Genomic DNA, 20,862 nt, shown 5'->3' on the forward strand with positions numbered 1-20,862 from the left:
TTTAACTTACAGTCGATTCTCGTTATTCGCGGTACTTATGCTCTATAAAGTCGCCGCGAACACTGAACCATTGCTCCTAGGGGAAATACACAGTTAGGTTCCCACGAGCCTCCAGTCACAACATCTTCAATCAATCAGTACAGACCCTTGTTTTATGTGTGTTTCTGTTTAAAGATACCTTAATATATATTGTTGATTAATATTAAATTCACGGTCACCAGTAATAAAACTTGGGTGTGAACGAAACTTATTAAATAACTGTAATCTTAAGTATAATATTTTCCTGGTATCTGGGAATATTTCTAGTGAATCTTCTCCATAGGGCACATCATAACCTTCTCGAGCTTAGGAACACTAGATATCAAGCACCGCAGCACTATACTTTGGGGCCATTTTGAATAGCAAAGTCACCAAAAAAGAAAAATGTGAAAAGGTGGACTAGTTAGACCACAAAAAGGACACCTGATTACAATATGAGACGTACAACAAGAGGCTTCAGCTGGGAACCTAGACCTCAACTGGGAACCTAGACCTCAGCTGAGAATAAGCCACTCAAATTTTTTACCACTCTGCAGATATTTCTATAAATGACTTCAAAAGCACCACAAGTATGACTTTTGGGATTACAAATAAATTTGCAATTAGGCAAATCACAAGTACAGAATCCACAAATAATGAGGACTGAGTATGTAACATTTAGGAGAACACATAAGCAATAACTCATTTATAAAACCTAAAATTAGTTATTTCTTTGAGGAAATAATTCTCAGTGAAAGAATCTTAGTACTACAGGAAAACTTAATTTATATTTAGAGTTCTATAATAATGAAATATTTTAAGACCCTACATTTTCTAGGATCTATTTTCTTCTAAAATATTCTCAGATTTAATTGTGTGAATCTATTTTTCTAAATACCTCTAATTTTGGTATTTAAATACATAGGCATTAATAAGATCACCTAACAGGAAAATAAATCATCAGTTCAGTTCAGTTCAGTTCAGTTCAGTCGCTCAGTCGTGTCCGACTCTTTGCAACCGCATGAATCGCAGCACGCCAGGCCTCCCTGTCCATCATCAATTCCCGGAGTTCACTCAGACTCACATTCATAGAGTCAGTGATGCTATCCAGCATCTCATCCTCTGTCGTCCCCTTCTCCTCCTGCTCCCAATCCCTCCCAGCATCAAAGTCTTTTCCAATGAGTCAACTCTTCACATGAGGTGGCCAAAGTACTGGAGTTTCAGCTTTAGCATCATTCCTTCCAAAAAAATCCCAGGGTTGATCTCCTTCAGAATGGACTGGTTGGATCTCCTTGCAGTCCAAGGCACTCTCAAGAGTCTTCTCCAACACCACGGTTCAAAAGCATCAATTCTTCGGCGCTCAGCCTTCTTCATAGTCCAACTCTCACATCCGTACATGACTACTGGAAAAACCATAGCCTTGACTAGACGGACCTTAGTCGGCAAAGTAATATCTCTGCTTTTGAATATACTATCTAGGTTGGTCATAACTTTTCTTCCAAGGAGTAAGCGTCTTTTAATTTCATGGCTGCAGTTACCATCTGCAGTGATTTTGGAGCCCAAAAAAACAAAGTCTGACACTGTTTCCACTGTTTCTCCATCTATTTCCCATGAAGTGATGGGACCAGATGCCATGATCTTCGTTTTCTGAATGTTGAGCTTTAAGCCAACTTTTTCACTCTCTACTTTCACTTTCCTCAAGAGGCTTTTTAGTTCCTCTTCACTCTCTGCCATAAGGGTGGTGTCATCTGCATATCTGAAGTTATTGATATTTCTCCCGACAATCTTGATTCCACCTTGTGTTTCTTCCAGTCCAGCATTTCTCATGATGTACTCTGCATAGAAGTTAAATAAGCAGGGTGACAATATACAGCCTTGACGTACTCCTTTTCCTATTTGGAACCAGTCTGTTGTTCCATGTCCAGTTCTAACTGTTGCTTCCTGACCTGCATACAGATTTCTCAAGAGGCAGGTTAGGTGGTTTCGTATTCCCATCTCTCTCAGAATTTTCCAGTTTATTGTGATCCACACAGTCAAAGGCTTTGGCGTAGTCAATAAAGCAGAAATAGATGTTTTTCTGGAACTCTCTTGCTTTTTCCATGATCCAGCGGATGTTGGCAATTTGATCTCTGGTTCCTCTGCCTTTTCTAAAACCAGCTTGAACATCAGGAAGTTCACGGTTCACGTATTGTTGAAGCCTGGCTTGGAGAATTTTGAGCATTACTTTACTAGCGTGTACATAGTAGAAGGCTAAACAGTTAATAAGGAAGTGGGAAAACTGAGTTTATGAGAACAAGTATGTAATAAATTCAGCACTGAAGGAAAAACGGAAATAAGCCAAACCTAAGGAATAGATATGGGAGGGGCTTTGCTATTTAAAAAGGAAGGGAGGCAGAGTTGTGACTCCTGTTTATTTGTTGTTATTTTTAATGGGAAACATTTTTAAAATATGTGTGTATATCAATAGAAATAATCCTACAGATATAAAGCAATTAATGGCATGGAAGACGGGAAATGGCCAAAGAAGCAAAGTCTGGGTGAAGGTTAGAGGGGATGGGGTATACCTCACAAATGCAGCTATTGGGTCTTAATAGCAACAGATTTCCTCCATAGGCCAAAATTAAAATATGTAAACACTAAAAAACAAAAAACGTAAGTGGCATGAAGATGAGAGAGAGATAGAGAGAGAGAGAGGTTCCTACTTTAAGAGTTTAGAGCGAGGCTGAGGCAGGAATGTGTAAATGAAGAGAGGTTTGGGGCCGAAAAGCTGCATGGAGTAGCCATCTAAGGATGTGAAAACAAAGGAAAACTTACTAATAAAGGTATAGTTACACACTTTTCTTCAATAGTCACTGCTTCGTAGAATTTGATTTCATATTGTATGATTCCCATCTACCATACTTTAAGTTTTGGCCTAAATTTTTGGTCTTTTCCTTTGCAAAGAATGACTTGGAACCTGCTTCCTGTGATGCACTTTGTTGTCGTTCGTCAGTCATGAAGTCGTGTCAGACTCTTTGTGACCCCATGAACTGCAGCATGCCAGGCTTCCCTGTCCCTCACCATCTCCCTGAGTTGGCTCAAAATCATGTCCACTGAGTCAGTGACGCCATCCAACCATCTCATCCTGTTGCCCCCTTCTCCTCTCGCCCTCAATCTCTTCTAGCATTAGGGTTTTTTCCTCTTTGCATCAGGTGGCCAAAGTAGTGGAGCTTCAGCTTCAACACCAGTCCTTCCAATGAATATTCAGGGTTGATTTCCTTTAGGATTGACTGGTTTGATCTCTCTGCAATCAATTCTTCAGTGCTCAGCTTTCTTTATGGTACAACTTACATCCACACACAATTACTGGAAAAATCATAGTTTTGGCTATATGGATCTTTGTCAGCAAAGTAATGTTTTTCCTTTTTAATATACTATCTAGTTTTGTCATAGTTTTTCTTCCAAGGAGCAAGCATCTTTTAATTTTATGGCTGCAGTCACTACTGTCCGCAGTGATTTTAGAACCCAAGAAAATAAAATCTGTCACTGCTTCCACTGCTGCTGCTGCTAAGTCGCTTCAGTCATGTCTGACTCTGTGTGAACCCACAGACGGCAGCCCACCAGGCTCTCCCATTCCTGGAATTCTCCAGGCAAGAACGCTGGAGTGGGTTGCCATTTCCTTCTCCAATGCATGAAAGTGAAAAGTGAAAGTGAAGTCGCTCAGTTGTGTCCGACTCTTAGTGACCCCATGGACTGCAGCCCACCAGGCTCCTCCGTCCATGAATCTGCTGCTTCCACTATTTCCCCTTTTATTTGCCATGAAGTGATGAGACCTGATGCCATGATCTTAGTTTTCTGAATGTTGGCTTTTAAGCCAGCTTTTTCACTCTCCTCTTTCACTTTCATCAAGAGGCTCTTTAGTTCCTCTTCACTTTCTGCCATTAGAGAGGTGGTATCTGCATATCTGAGGCTGTTGATATTTCTCTCAGGAATCTTGATTCCTGCTTGTGAGTCATCCACCCCAGCATTTCATGCATCACCGGCTCAACAAACATGAGTTTGAGTAAACTCCAGGAGTTGGTGATGGACAGGGTGGCCTGGCGTGCTGCGGTTCATGGGGTCGCAAAGAGTCAGATACCACTGAGTGACTGAACTGAATTCTGTATATAACTTAAGTAAGCAGGGTGACAATATACAGCCTTGATGTACTCCTTTCCCAGTTTTGAACCAGTCCGTTGTTCCATGTCCAGTTTTTTGTTACTTCTTGTCCTGCATACAGATTTCTCGGGGGGCAGGTAAGGTGGCCTGGCATCCCCATCTCATTAAGAATATTGCACAGTTTGTTGTCATCCACATAGTCAAAGGAGGAGAAGCAGATGCTTTTTTGGAATTCCCTTGCTTTTTCTATGATACAGTATATATTGGCGCTTTGATCTCTGGTTCCTTTGCCTTTTCTAAATCCAGATTGTACATCTGGAAGTTCTCAGTTCATGTACTGCTGAAGCCTAGCTTGAAGGAATTTGAGCATAATCTTGCTAATATGTGAAATGAGTGCAACTGTATGGTAATTTGAACATTCTTTGGCATTACCTTTCTTTGGGATTGGAATGAAAACGGACCTTTTCCAGTTCTGTGGCCACTGCTGAGTTTCCCAAATTTGCTGGCATATTGAGTACAAAAGGGATTTGATTTAGGTCATACCTGAATGACCTAGTGGTTTTCCCTACTTTCTGCAATCAGAGCCTAAATTTTGCAATAACTGGCCTGATGCACTAGGCCTTTGAAATATGGGCTTAGAAAACAGATATAAAAGTTTATTAGTCTTAGATTTGATGTTAAGGATAATGGTTACAAAAATACAATTAAAGACAAATACTTCATGTTAAACAAAAGCAGCATGAGGTAAAATTACACATAAAATAATCACATCCAAGAGGGGGAACTATGAAAAGATTAGAAGGAAATACAACAAAATTTACACAGAGACTGTCTTTAGCTGAAAGGAATACAGTTTGTTATCTCTTATTTTTTCCTCCTTATTAATTTATTGTCTTTTTCTACATCACAAGCATGTATTGTGCTAATACAAAAAAAAAAAACAGAGTCAGTATTAATAGAATTTACAACAAAACCGAACCTCCTGCATTTTAAGTTAAACTGTATCTTCTGACATTTACTTTGGCTACTTTCACTTTAATTCAGAAGGTCAAAAGTGTCTCAGATAACAAAGCCAACTGTGTCAAATGCCACTAAATCACTGAAATAATTTTTCAGTAATTTTCTTGCATAAACCTCTTACATAAGATAACAGGCTATAAACTTTCTTACGAAGGCAGTTTCAAGACCACTAAAAAAAAAATACTAGAAAATACAGAATGTATTGACCTAGATTCATAAAAACAAACAAAAATTTAAACAGTAATGCTATTTAAAGTGAACTACTTAAAAACTTTTTTAGAAGTAAAAACTTCAGAAATTTAAAATGAAAATCTAAACATGAACAAATATGAAAAAGCTGGGTACTGAGAGAAAGCTAAAAACCACTTTAATACATAAATAATCATACAAAACTCTTTAACAAGATAGGTTATAACACAGTTTTGGTTTCTATTCTAAATCTCAAAGTAATAACTTAGACGTGAAAAAAAAAACAAGAGAAAACAAACACCACCTAAAACCTAGAAAATCTTTCAGTACAAGTAACAAAAAAATTGTTTATTACATATATATTAATACATTCTCTTGTTACTTATTGGAAACTTTACTAGAATATCATGACATTCTGGAACGGATTAAGACAGCTAAGGCAGGAGAGCAAGGACCAGGCATTCCGTAAGGGTAGTAGCTGAAGGTTTGAACCTTTCCCTTAGGTCATAGGTCCCACCTACTGAGCATTTGAATAGTAGGTTTCTCTCACCAAAGGGAATTCGCAAAATCTTGGATCAGGCAACATTCGAAAGAGAAAAGGCAAAAAGAATTAAGAGCAATTGAACAGGGTGTTGTCACATCCTCTTTACCCAATATAGGGATGAGACAAAATCAGAATAAATCCAACCATAATATATTTTGAGTCAGGGACATATGAAGGGAAGTATCAGACCAAAGTGAGAGGCTAGGGGGATGAGGGGTAGAGAAAAATGCATAAGGTTTGAGCTGAACAATCAGGAGAACAGAAAGCAGGTTCAGCAAGGAAGCTATAAAGGACAAAAAGCCAAATCTTGCTCCTCATGCAAAACCCACTATTCAAATGTATAAAGCATATAACCTAACCACTTACCTCTCCATGAAAAGAGGGGCCAAGCAAACTTCAAAACAAAAAGGAACTTTAATTACAATAGAAAGTAGAGAATACTCTGGCTACAAAGCAGTGGTATACTGGACACGATAAAGAACTAACATCTGCAGGTGATCTGAGCAATGGTTAGAACAAACGATCAGAGCAAAGGTACAGAGAAACCAACTTCCCACAATCCTTCCTTCCTTTGGAGAGGAAGGGATGGGAAGAGCAACCTGAGCACTAGACTCCACATCTGAGTTCTTCAAGGTCAGTAATTTGCTCACAGGTAACAGCAAGAAAGATGCTGTTTCATAAATTCTTTTTAAAGCAGGAATGCCTCAACAGTCTAATAAAAAGGCATGTAAAAAAAGGAGAATAACATTTTCTAGGAGAAAAACATTTTTCTATTATAAAAAAGTAGAAGGATGGAATACAAAATAATTATGACTTAGTAATGCGGAACACATTTAATCTCAAATGGTGAGGAGAGGTATAATTTTAACATGATATTTCTTAAACTCTAGTTCACACTTAGCATGCTTTTGGTAATCAGAAAAATGCTGATGTGCCTTTAAATTTAGAATAAAAGATGACTCTAGTCCTAGAGAAGCCAGAAGAGTAAGTAAAGAGAAACCATATACTTCCTGTAACCTGAGGATATCTTCTAGAAGGTTAAGCACACTAGGAAAAAAGGTAGAAAAAAGAAAACCTGAAATAAATTACTCTGTAAACCGCCAGCAGAAGTCACAGTGGTTGTAGAAAAGTTTACCTCCACCAAATTCAAAATTCGGTTTAAGTACATTCCAGGACGAGGGTCTGGAGTTTGATGAATAACCATATATCAAATAATTATTTGACTATGAGTCAGACTTCCAGGGGAAGAGGCTGGATCTGTTTCACTGGGTAAGAGGCTGGATCTGCCTCACTTTTCAGTACGTGAACATGAGTAAAGCTACAATTTCTCATCTAAAAATGGAGACAATATTACCTACAACAAAGGAGGACTAGGCACTCATCAATCCTGCTTTTACTTTCCAAGCACAAGGAAAAGTATATTTCCCAGCCTGCCATGCACTTTTGGTCTGAACCAGTCACAGGGCTCCAGACTATATAATGTGGGCACAAATGATGTATCTACTTCTAAGCCTGGCCCCTAGAATCTCCTGAAAAAAACAGAGCCCATTCTCTCTTTACTTGCCAACTGGCACAGTTCAGTTCAGTTCAGCTGCTCAGTCGTGTCTGACTCTTTGTGACCCCATGGACTTCAGCACACCAGGCCTCCCTGTCCATTACCAACTCCCGGAATTTACTCAAACTCATGTCCCTTGAGTCGGTGATACCATCCTGCCATCTCATCCTCTGTCGTCCCCTTCTCCTCTTGCCTTCAATCTTTTCCAGCATCAGGGTCTTTTCAACTGGCACAGCATCTAACAAAAAGGACTCCAAAGCAGCAGAAGGAACAGAAGAGCCACAAGACAGAAGCAGCAGCCTAGAATCCCTAAGTAACACTTGAATCATCAGTTTGTGAAGGAGCTACACGGAGAGTTGCCCTACCCCTCTCAGGTACCCTCATTTGACCTTGATTCCTGTCCTGTGCTGTGACTGACAAACTTTTATTAAGTTCAGACACTGAGATTTCAGAGGTCGTAAAATACCCCAATACATGTCTTCTTCCAAGTTCAGAGTGTAGAGATGCAAATGGGGTAATAGAAATAAAAATTTTACCAATACAAAGTTTTTTAACGTTGTAAAGGTAATATTAACGAAAATAAACCAGGCTAAAGATTATGCACTTAATTAAAAAAATACTTAGATATCTACAATGTTAACTGCAAAATATAAATGTTATTTAACCAAGAACCAGAAAACTAGTCAATTTTTTAATATAAAAAATCAACAGGCTAATATATAAGCAAAAACTGCGAATTTCTTCAAGGTACTGACTTCAGGAAATTAGCAGGCTTACTTGTTAAGTCAACATAATAGAAACAGGTGCCACTTCACACCTTCCATTCTAAAAGAGACAGAAGTTGATGAGAGATATGGACAGAAACTAATTAACATGATAAAAAGAGAAGCCATAACTTTTAAGAAAAACATGAATACTTACAATCTGAATATATGATAAAATATTAAGTCAACAGATACCAAAACTAAAGTTTCTTCTGTCATACTTGTGATTAAACTACCGTGGTATCTACACCATCTATTCACTTGAATCTCTTCACTACAGCCACTCCCAAACCATCCTACACTATCTATAATTTCGAAAGTTCTCTCATAAGCTTCTCCCTTCAAATTTCTTCAAGCATTTTACAAACGACAAAGAACGCCCTCAGATCTTCTTCCCTTTCTCTTCCTTCGACTCAGCAACAACACATTGTTTAAAATATAAACTGTCGTTTCTGATCAATATTTTTACATGAGCAATTTAGAAGAGATTTTAGATTTTCTTAATATTAAAACGGTGTCATTCCATGTCACAAAAGGTTTGTAAAACAGTAATTATTTCAAAATGATAAAATCAACATTCTTATTCAACAGAATTAGGCAACAACAGTCAGAATATAGCTTCATGACCTAAAAATTTCAGATTTAATATTAAAGAAAAATATCAATAGATGATCTTAAGAATAAAGAGCAAAACAAACAAAGAGGAAATGAAACTATAGCAGAAAAGAATCACTAGAAAATCCTGATTGGTATTCCTTGGAACTTGATTTGGAATTAGAGACAGCATTAATTAATATTAAAGTTAATCTATTTACAAAAGAAAATCAAGATCACAAAATTTATCAACTTCATGTTTATTTTTGAAGGTTGAGTTCCTCTTCAAATTAGCAATATGTATACTTACATGACAGATAAATTGTCAAAAGAGCAGCAATTTTAAATATAATATATTGTTTCAAAATTAACAAAGAGAATCAGTTTTCAATCTCTGGAAGTTTTAGTTTTAAAGAAACAAATGGACTGCAGATTACAGAAAACAGAAACTACCTAATGACTAAAAAGGGATAAGACAGCCAAGATCTTTAAAGCCAAAAGGGACAGGAAGGCTCCCTGGAGACAAAACCAGAAATGTGCAATTCTCAATAGAAAATAAGCTACCTTAATATGTATTTTATCTAGTTTATTAATTCAGATTCTATTTATTTAGAATTATTGGTACTTGCCCAGCAGATATTCACCCTTTCATGATCTACAAGTAAGTAAGACTACACAGGGCATAACCCTACATAGTTAAAAACTAGTCACTGATGATTTACTTTTTTCACTTATGAATACCTTGGATGAAGTTTTAACTTTACTAAAACCTTAGTCATTATTTACTTTGCTAATAAAAATATATATTTTTAAACCACTGTTCTCCCACACTTTTCATACACATGCGTGTGTGCGCATATCAGTGTTCAAAAAACCTTTTCAGACAATCTAAATAGTATTTTCCTATATTTAAACACTGATACGGAACATGCATAAAGCACAAAAGAATATACTTAAAACTGAAAAATAAATTAAGCTTTGTGGATAGAATGGCTTATTATTGGTCTTGCAGTATATGAAATCATTAAGCAGATAATAGCTGTCCATTGCTTTCTAACTTAAAGTGAAGGGAAAGTCGCTCAGTCGTATCCGACTCTTTGTGACCCCATGGACTATCCATGGAGTTCTCCAGGCCAGAATACTGGAGTGGGTAGCCTTTCCCTTCTCCAGGGTTCTAACTTAAAAGGTCTAAATAGAAAACTGATATACAAATCAATAATAGAATCTATTTATTTATTAGAAACAAGTAACTGTAGTAAAACTATTGTCATGGTACCAAACCTGTAATTTGCCTTTCATAATCACACAAGATTGTGGCATGTATTTCTATATGCAGGGTTTTACTGCTTTTGCCTCCTGATACCTGTATTTAACTGTATTTAACTTCTGTACTGTTTATTTTATTCTTTAACTTTCAGCAAGGTAACTTAGTTCTTCTCCATGAGGGGACAGCAGTAGTAGTAGTAAGCTTATAGTGCACTAAACAAAATTAAAAGCCTACAAAACAACTTCACCCCCTCTTTGCTAAATTAAAGTTTAAAATTATTTATTAACAGTAAAACAAAGAACTCCTAACTCTCATAATACTCTCAACTAAGTCCCCAGTAACAGGGCAGGTGCTTTGAGTCATTTTTTCCAACAATGGTGAAAATTTAAGCACTTCAATTTACAGTCACTTCCTCTTATTGACCAACTTTTTTTAAAAAAGGTAACTAGAGAAGTCATGTGATAATTCCAGTGGCCATGTTCAAAAAGGGATAGAGAAAGAAGAGACTAATTCTTGACAATGATCATGCTATTATCTTTGTACTCAACAAACTACTACTGTCTCAAGTAAGAGAAATAAGGAAGCTGGATTTTCCTTGTAATTTTCCTTTTTCATGTTTTTAGAAAACTGGAATTAGCACTTAACTTCTAGGAGGTTAATCAGGCTGGTAAACAGAGAGGAGAGTGCCAGTCAGAATCAGCCTATCCTTGCCTTACCTGCCATTACAGAGTAGCCATCGAGCAAGAGAATAGTGAGGTAGAATCTTCTGCATGGCACTGGCCATCACCATGGTAACAACCAGCTGTATACCTATCACACCCTGTGCAAAGAAACAAACAGAGGAGTTTAACAATGAATGAATTTAGATTTGAGGACACCGCTGAAAAGCTTTCTATACGTTCTGAAAATTTTACTTTGTAAGAAAACTGGGTTTACTATCAAAACACCCATTATTCTGCCATATGGGATCTCACCTCATAATCCTCTACAAGTTATCCAAGGGTCACAACCATATTAACAAAAGTTAAATTAGGGAGCATACACATTCAAAATCTATTTCCAAGAAATCTTCTCCATTACCTGAGTGTACCAAAATGAAGCAGAAAATAGTGATTTTTTTTTCCCCCATCCTTTTCCAAATTTACTCTATTCAACACACTTAGCTAGCTAGTTCTAAAAGCAGTATGCCTGTTTTTTAATTCTAAGGTGGCAATGAACAACTCAAGAGCATTAACTATACTAAATGTGATGCTGGAAAGTCACTAGAAAAAAAAAATTTAATTCATCCTATCATCACGAACTTTCAATGGGTAGGCTTTTAACACGATCCAAAAATGCCCAGTTTGTTCTCATCAGTCCCTCTCTTGTTCTCTGCAATACCTAATTCAGACCTTCTCCCATCTCCTCACACCTCCAACCTCCCTTAAACTTCTTCCTTCTTTAAAAAAAAAAAAAATTCAATCATAGCAAAGTGATTCAGTTTCACACACATACATATACATGTACTTTACACACATATTCTTTTCCATTACAGGTTATTACAAGATATTGAATATACTTCCCTCTACTATACCGTAGGACCTTGTTTTTACCTATTCTACATATAGCAAGTTGCATCTGCTAATCCCAAACTCCTCATTTATCCACTCCCTCCAAACTTCTCTTGACTCAGTAGAGGACAGCTTCCAGTTCACAGAGAATAAAACAACAGCATCAAATGAGAACTCTCATTTGACACCAACATGCTCACAATCACTGGTATCTGTACCTGTTTTCTTCTTCCACACCCTCTAGAAATACAACAACAGAGTATCTCCGGTGTAAAGCAAATCCCTCGGTGCTTCAGAGCCCATCCTCTTACGGATTTTCAGAAACCTCATCCAGTGAACAGCTTCCCTCCTGTTGCTGTTTGGTTGCTAAGTCGTGTTCGACTCTTTGCGACCCCACAGACTGCAGCACACAAGGCTCCTCTGTCCTTCACTATCTCCCGGAGTTTGTTCAGACTCATATCCATAGAGTCAGTGATGCTATCTAACCATCTCATCCTCTGCCGCCCCCTTCTCCTTTTGTCTTCAATCTTTCCCAGGATCAGGGTCCTTTCCAATGAGTTGGCTCTTCGCATCAGATCTCTTCTCTATTTAAATCCTTCCTATTAGTATTTTAATACATTTCACCTTTCTAAAAAAATAGCAATAATTTCCCCTTATTCTTAATTTTCTCTTCTATAAAATGAAGATAATAATTCAACCGACCTACTAATCAAGCTGTGCCTGTTTCAGAGAACGCAGCCAATACTTGTTATTGTCATAATTATCATTCCTATTAAGGGATAAGTTGTTTTTCTTTAATTTCAAGGAGAAGGCTTTTCCAAAAATAACCAACGTTACTTCTATAAGAAATAAATTTAGAAAACAAAATAAATGGAATCATACCATAAAAAATAACATCAGTCTCCTAAGGGATAAAAGAACACTAAAAATTTTTTTGAAAAAATCAGATTTCACTGATTTTAACAAACTGTTCAATCAACCGTACATCACTATAACAAATGTACTATCATGATGTGGGAGGCTGAAAGTATGGGAGGTTATTCACATGCCAGGACAGGGGATATGGAACTCTCTACTCTGATCCATCCTGCTGCAAACCTTAAAGTGCTCTAAAAACATGAGATTTTAAGAAAAATCAAATCAAATTTATTCATAGAGAAACAGTGTAAGTAATGTCAAAATAATTGGAAAAGACATTTGTAACTCATATCATAAAGGGATAGTTTGTTGTTGTTTAGACTCTTGCAACTCCCCGGACTGTAGCCCACCAGGCTCCTCTGTCCATGGGATTTCCCAGGCAAGAATATCAGAGTGGGTCGCCATTTCCTTCCCAGCGGATTTTCCCGACCCAGGGATCAAACCAGTGTTTCCTGCAGTGGCAGGTGGATTCTTTACCACTGAGCTACTTGGGAAGCCCAAAGGTATTATTTACTTGTTAGGTATTATATAGAGTTCTTACAAGTCAATTAGTAAAAGAACAAATGCCTTCTTTTGTATGTACAGAGAGTTCTTTAAAAAGGGGAGCAAAATGGCTCTTAAACAGGACTGTTTTTAAAATGCCTTTGAAACCTGCCTCAATTCTGGTTTCAATGTGGATATTTTAATGCCTTAAATTCTACCAATTGGGTTAAGGTTCAGACCACTTTTATATTCTCCTAACATCAAAGGTTACATTTTTGTCTTTTTTCTTTCACATTTCCTATCACTTGCTTTTACTATCTTATTTTCTATATAGTTTGTGATAGAAGTTCTGCAATCTCCATACAGTGAATGCCATTACAAAGAACGCTTTCAGGCAGAACAAGGCCAAGAAATACATTAGCAAGTATGTCAGAAGGTTAGTCTATTTGAGATTACAGACGTAACAGCAAAAGATAATTTTTTTAGTCAGGGAATCAGGGAAAGTTTTGTGGAAAAAGTGAACCTCCATCTAGCCTTGAAAGAAATCTGATAGTATCATAGAATCTTCAAGGTCAAGTACAATCTCTCACAAACATATGTAACAATTTATTAGAGTGTAAGCTCCTTAATGGAGAAGGCAATGGCAACCCACTCCAGTACTCTTGCCTGGAGAATCCCAGGGATGGCGGAGCCTGGTGGGCTGCCATCTGTGGGGTCGCACAGAGTTGGACACGACTGAAGCGACTTAGCAGTAGCAGCAGCAAGCTCCTTAATAGCTGAAACTGTATCTTAGTCATATCTAATAAATGTTACAGGTATTAAATGGCATTTCAGAAAGACTGATCTGGAAGATATATATATATATATATATATGATGGATTGTGATGAACTGGGGAAAAAAGTCATCATACCAAATTCTCTCCTCTTATTCCAAATCACTAAGCATAATGAGATACTGCTGATAAAACCAGGACTAAAGAATGTAAACCATGTGAAGTCCAAAACAAATAAAAATCAGTAAACCGGATTGACTAGCATAGCAGCAACTAGGCTTTGCAGTGATCCACACCAAAAAAGATAACGATTTAAATTACAATGGTATCTCTGGTTGTAAGAAGAAAAATGTATTCTAAAGATATTGTTGAAGAATTCAGAGAATGATGGTATACTGAAGCAAATGAGGAACTAAAGAGATCAACCTCGTGAAAGGCAAACATCATTCTCAATGTTGTAGCTAATGTTTGACTAAAAAACATTCAAAAATGTAATTTCACTCTATTCACTTATCTTACTATGCCATTTCCATCTTTTTAAAATAAAGTTGAAAGTACTTTCTCAAAACCTCATCTGTTTACTGTTAAATATATAAATTTTCTTCCAACTTTCTAACAGAAGTCAATAAACCCTTCCAAGAATAAATCAGCTGTTAGGTAACTGTATATGTGGACTAAAAGAAAATGTTGTTTTTTCTCAATAGAAGAATCCACCTAATGTTTTTGAGAAATAATTTTTAAATTATGTGGGAAATATGTCCCCAAAGTTAATCCTTTTCATATTTATTTGGAAAAGAGTCCTTGGAATATATTTTCAAAATGACAACCATTTTACAGAATTATGTATTATCAACTTAATATGTTGTTTGTACTAAACTTAGATCAACTTTTGAGACATTACTATACAATTGACAATCACAGTGTACATGCCAGGGATTAACATATTAAAATATGTTCAACTCATTAATTAAGAGACACAATTATGTGAAATTTAAAAAAAAATTTTAATAACCTGCTTTCACTGATCATCTTAAGTGCCCATGTATATCTAAGTTTGTACAAAACAGAATTTTTGAAATGTTTAGTGTAAAAACCAAATTCCCTGAATATCTTTCATCATTTTAAATTAAAAGCTAATGCTTAAGTAAATTTAACCATAAACAAACATAAACTTCACACAAAAAAACTATTAAACTGAGTAGATACGCACCGATACAATAAAGTCCATCATGGCTGAAGTTTCAAGCACGCAACCTTATGGGTCATTGGCCAAGTGGCCTTAATGGTTTTATTAGGCCCTCAAAACAATAACTTGACCAAAGAGATGGCTTCTGTCCAGATTGGTTGCCCCTAGGCTTCAATTCTCTTGATAACTGGAACTGGGAAAAGTCATTTATGAAATAGCTCGTAAGCTCCCAAGAAGGGTGAAACGTTGGGGCAACTTAGGTTTCAACCTTTCCACATCTATTAACCTGAGGCCATGAAGAGCAAGAAAAAGTTATTTGCCTTTAGTTTATAGAAGAATGATCATTTCAATTTTTGTTAGTAATCATTTCTGGGTAGGTTAAAAAAATTCTTACCAAGGAAAATTAACCAATTCTCCAAGAAATAAAATATATCAAATAGCAGTATTTTACCTTGCTTGACAATTCTGACAATAAAACCCCCAACTTAGAGAAAAACATGTTGTAATTTTAAAATTCAAACTTGGAACAATATTATGTCAACCTCAGTGGGGCTGACCTTTTGTTTCGTTTCACTAAACTAGCTCTCCTGTTGACAAACAGACTGAAAGCAAAGTATACATTGTTTACAATCAGAAGGCATATCAGCAACATACTTGAACTCAAACCACCCCAGATGGTTTTAATTATCACTCACCCCCCAATAAATGAGAAGGGGAAAAAAAAAAAGAAAGAGGATATTACCCAATGACCTTCCCATTTTTGGTTTTTTAACTTTTTACATATTTTAGTGATAGCTAGACATGTTGAGACAGACTTCTTAGAGACGCTTAAATAACTTATACTACAAAAGAAGATGTGAACTTCGTTATTTCAATCTAGATATACATAAAACTTAGAATTCACACATTGAGCATTTAAGCAAACCATCTCCCAACAATTTACAAATGAGGTTATCAGGGTCCAAACAACAAACACCATAGAACTACCCAGTCACAAACTTATCCAGAACCCAGATTCCTAATCCAACCTGATGTGTTTTCCTCTAAGTTGTTTCAGTGCATTCAATGAACATTTACTGAGCAACAAACGACATGCACTGAACCACTTGCACATAATAGGGAGAAACAGCACAGTCCCTGTCATCAGTGAGAAGTCAGGCCAGTAGGAGAGTAAACAGTTGCTGGTCAGTCGCTCAGTCTTGTCTGACTCTGCAATTCCGTGGACTGCAGCCCGCCAAGCTTCCCTATCCTTCACTATCTCCCGGAGTTTGCTCAAACTCTTAATACAAAGGGATGAGAGCATAGGCAGAGGATTCTACCAGAATGCAACATGCATACTAAGGGACAAGAGCTGTGAAAGGGCATCATGGAAAGTAAAGGCAAAGTTAAGACTCCGTGGACTCAGCTTGGTGAACCACCAATGATATCTGCTTCACACAGGATGACAAGCAGGCCAAAACCAGATACTGAAGGGCAAAACCTACAGACTTAAGTTCAACCTGAAAACAATAAAGAAATCCATGAAAAGTAATATGACCACATCAGAACTTAAGAAAAGTCACTCTGGATACCTTGTAAACACTAGATGAGGGCTAGGGCAGCGGTACTAAGACAACTGCTCGGGTATGAAAGAAGGGCCTGCACTAAAGGCAGCAGCAGGAAGGAGGGGTGCAGACTCTCTTATTCTGGTGGCAAGAACTTATATAGAAGCACTACTCATCATGTGACAAATGAGATAGGGTCTCGATCAAACAATGTTAAAAATCTATAAATTCAAATTACATCACTACAGAAATTATATCTATAAACAGGAAAAGCAAACAAAACTTTAATTAACAAATACAGGCTGTCTGCCTAATACCCATCCAATATCTTGCCGGCTAGTATTAGAAACTTGCCAGAGGACTTTTCTGTCCCTCTGACTCCTGTTTATCTCAAATACTCAGAGCAGTGACATTTAGAACAATTCCAAGGCACACAGCATGGCTGAATGGATGAATGACACTACTACAAAACAAACCGTCTTGACAGAACTTAAAACCCAAGATTATCGTATTAGGTAACAACAAACACATTAAGACAATTTTGGAGCACAAAATTGCATAGTACTACGAACAAGGGTTCAGGGTTATATAAATTCAAAAAATTGAACAGAAAAATTTCAGAGTAGATGATTAAAATGAAACCAAGGAAGGGAATTCCAGGTTAAATGACAAATCGGAACAGAGTAACCATGGGACCACTAGGAACTTCGTTCAACCAAAGCAGACATCAATATGTTACAAAGAACTGTGAGATGTCAGATGAAGACAGAATTTTAGATTGTTAAAAATCTTTAAAATCAAGAGGATGCATTGATCTGAGGTATTTGCAAATATCACATTGGAAGGCTTTTAAACAATCAAGGGTAGGAGAATGAAATAATTCAAGGAGCATAGAAGGAAAATTAGACATAACAATATACTGAGCAATCAAAGAGTAAACCTAAGACTAATAAGGTAGAAACAGTTGAAACTAGGAAGGAAAGAACAAAACTAAAAAGTATGTCAGTAGGAAACCAATCAACTTTGACTATGACTGAACATGAAAAAGGAAAACAACTACAGAATAAAACAGGAACGTCTCAAAGGTTATTTAAGAAAATAGTTTAGTTTTGGTGACTGGTAGAATCCTGGAGTCACCGACAGGAAAGCTGCAGACTGAAGGAAACTCAAGGAAGTGGACTGACCAGCCTCCCACAGGCCTCCCACTTAGGCTGTGCCCTCAGCCATTCAGAGCACACACAAAACATGTTTCTCTGGCACAATCGATCTACATCAGACAGACTGGCAGTAATCAGGTTTGTAAGAGTTCTAACAATGAATATACAGTGGAAGTTACCAAGTTACCAAGTGGATCAGATGTTCAAGCTCACTAACTGCGCCATTCCATTACTGTCTTAATAATATGCTGGAAGTCAAATAATAAGCAGGCTGCTTGGTAAGGAGTGATTGAGAGCAAAAGGCAGCATTGAGGGACATTTCACTCAGGCAGTGATAAAGTCTGAAGAAATACACAGAACAGTCGTCTAGAACATAAAATACTCTCAACCCTAAATAGATCTGGATAAGTTAATTCTGATTCTTAAAATGTGTTTTTCTAGACTTTCAAATGACAAAATTACTTTCCAATCCTACTTCTTCAGACAAAAACCTATCTAAAATTTTATCTATCTTTTGACATGTGAATATGATTGATTTGGCCACAATCTAGTCTAGCTTAAGTCTTGCAAACAATCCATATTTAAGTTCAAGGTGAGAGGACAACTTCTTCCATCACGAGTTGATCTTATCAAACTCTTGAAATGTTAACCACCATTCACTACCACCTACAAATAATATGTGATAAGTGATATGGTAGAGGTCAGTGCCCGGTATTATGGGTGCATTCCAACAAAGGGGGAGAATAAATCTACATGGGAGAGGCAGGACAGACTTGTTCACAGAGGTGACATCTAAACTAACGTTACAAGGTTAGAGTAGTATCCCCCTGTCAGAAAGGAAAGAAATACAAGATCTGATACATCCATTTGTACCAAAGCTAATGAAGGTGATGGAATTCTAGCTATTTCAAAACCTTAAACACGATGCTGTTAAAGTGTTGCACTCAATATGCCAGCAAATTTGGAAAAATCGGCAGTGGCCACAGGACTGGAAAAGGTCAGTTTTCATTCCAATCTCAAAGAAGGGCAATGCCAAAGAATGTTCAAATTACCGCACAACTGCACTCATTTCGCATGCAAGCAAAGTAATACTCAAAATCCTTTAAGCTAGGCTTGAACAGTATGAGAACCGAAAACTTCCAGATGTTCAAGCTGGATTTAGAAAAGGCAGAGAAAGCAGAGGTCAAATTGCCAACATCTGCTGGATCATAAAAAAAGTAAGAGAATCCCAGAAGAACATTTACTTCTGCTTCATTGACTACGTTAAAGCCTACAATTGTGTGGATCACAACAAACTGTGGAAAATTCTTCCAGAGATGGAATATAAGACTACCTTACCTGCCTCCTGAGAAACCTATATGCAGGTCAAGAAACAACAGTTAAAACCGGATATGGAACAACGGACAGGTTCCAAACTAGGAAAGAAGCTGAGAGCTGAAGAACTGATGCTTTTGAACTGTGGTGTTGGAAAAGACTCATGAGAGTCCCTTGGACTGCAAGGAGATCCAACCAGTCCATCCTAAAGCGGATCAGTCCTGGCTGTTCATCGCCAAGGACTGATGTTGACGCTGAAACTCCAATACTTTGGCCACCTGATGCGAAGAGAGGTCTTTTCATCTGAAAAGACCCTGATGCTGGGAAAGTTTGAGGGCAGGAGGAGAAGGGGATGACAGAAGATGAGATGTTTGGATGGCATCACTGACTCGATGGACATGGATTTGGGTAGACTCCAGGAGTTGGTGATGGACAGGGAGGCCTGGCGTGCTGCAGTTCACGGGGTCACAGAGTTGGACACGGCTGAGCGACTGAACTGAACTGAAAGTTGTATATTGTCACCCTGCTTATTTAACTTATATGCAGAGTACGTGATGCAAAATGCCAGGCTGGATGAAGCACAAGCTGGAATCAAGATTGCCGGGAGAATTATCAATGACTTCAGATATGCAAGTGATACCACCCTTATGGCAGAAAGAGAAGAACTAAAGAGCCTCTTGATGAAAGTGAAAGAGGAGAGTGAAAAAGTCAGCTTAAAACTCAACATTCAAAAAACGAAGATCATGGCATCCGGTCCCATCACTTAATGGTAAACAGGTAGGGAAACAATGGAAACAGAGACAGACTTTATTTTGGGGGCTCCAAAATCACTGCAGATAGTGACCGCAACCATGAAATTAAAAGACGCTTGCTCTTGGAAGAAAAGCAATGACAAACCAAGACAGTGTATTAAAAAGTAGAGACATCACTTGCTGACAAAGGTCTGTCTAGTCAAAGCTATGGTTTTTCCAGTAGTCATGTATGGATGTGAGAGTTGGACTATAAAGAAAGCTGAGTGCCGAAGAATTGATGCGTTTGAACTGTAGTGTTGGAGAAGACTCTTTCAGAGTCCTTTGGACTGCAAGGAGATCAAACCAGTTAATCCTATAGAAAATCAATCTTGAATATTCATTGGAAGGACTGATGCTGAAGCTGAAGTTCCAATACTCTCATCACCTGATGTGAAGACTCAATTCATTAGAAAAGACCCTGATGTTGGGAAAGATTGAAGGCAGGAGGAGAAGGGGATGACAAAGGAAGAGATGTTTGGATGGCATCACAGACTCGATGGATACGAGTTTGAGCAAGCTCTGGGAGTTGATGAAGGACAGGGAAGCCTGGTGTGGTGCAGTCCACGGGGTCTCAAAGAGTTGGACATGGCTGAGCAACTAAACAACAACAAATTTGTACCAAGAATGCAAATGGCATGAGCTGAATTACACATGGCTAGATTTTGGTATGGGCTGCACACATTGGATTCTTCTGTAGGTACTGAGAAGTCCAGGGTCCTAAGCCTGGAAGCAACTAAATCATATATATTTTGGATGAAAAACTGCCACTACCATGGAAAAGTTAAGAGGTGAGTAAAAGTAACTAGAGGCAAAGAGCAAAATTACAAATCCTCTGAAATAGTCCAACAAACATCATTAGAGCCTAAACTAAAACAGCTTCAAAAACAAGAGCAAAATTAACATTTGTCGGGGGGCGGGGGGGGAAGGAAATAGGCTTGAGATTAATAGTTATCTCTGCAAGTAGGTAAAGATTACACTTAAGTGGTTACGTAAAGATAAAACACAAATAATGGGCATAATTATTCTTTGGAGAAATTAAGCAATAAGAGGAGAATCTG

At 37.5% G+C, this 20,862-nt stretch overlaps 1 protein-coding gene across 2 annotated transcripts in view; it reads right to left on the minus strand.

Annotated features, from left to right (window-relative positions):
- TMEM161B (transmembrane protein 161B) overlaps positions 1-20,862 on the minus strand; it is a 72,269-nt gene that overhangs the window by 38,324 nt on the left and 13,083 nt on the right. For both annotated transcript variants that reach the window (XM_068980441.1, XM_068980442.1), the window contains exon 2: positions 10,805-10,908. In XM_068980441.1, coding sequence (XP_068836542.1) covers positions 10,805-10,908 — 104 coding nt within the window. The remainder of the gene's footprint in view (positions 1-10,804; positions 10,909-20,862) is intronic.

Source organism: Capricornis sumatraensis, chromosome 9 (assembly GCF_032405125.1).
Source record: "Capricornis sumatraensis isolate serow.1 chromosome 9, serow.2, whole genome shotgun sequence".
Classification (NCBI taxonomy): domain Eukaryota; kingdom Metazoa; phylum Chordata; class Mammalia; order Artiodactyla; family Bovidae; genus Capricornis; species Capricornis sumatraensis.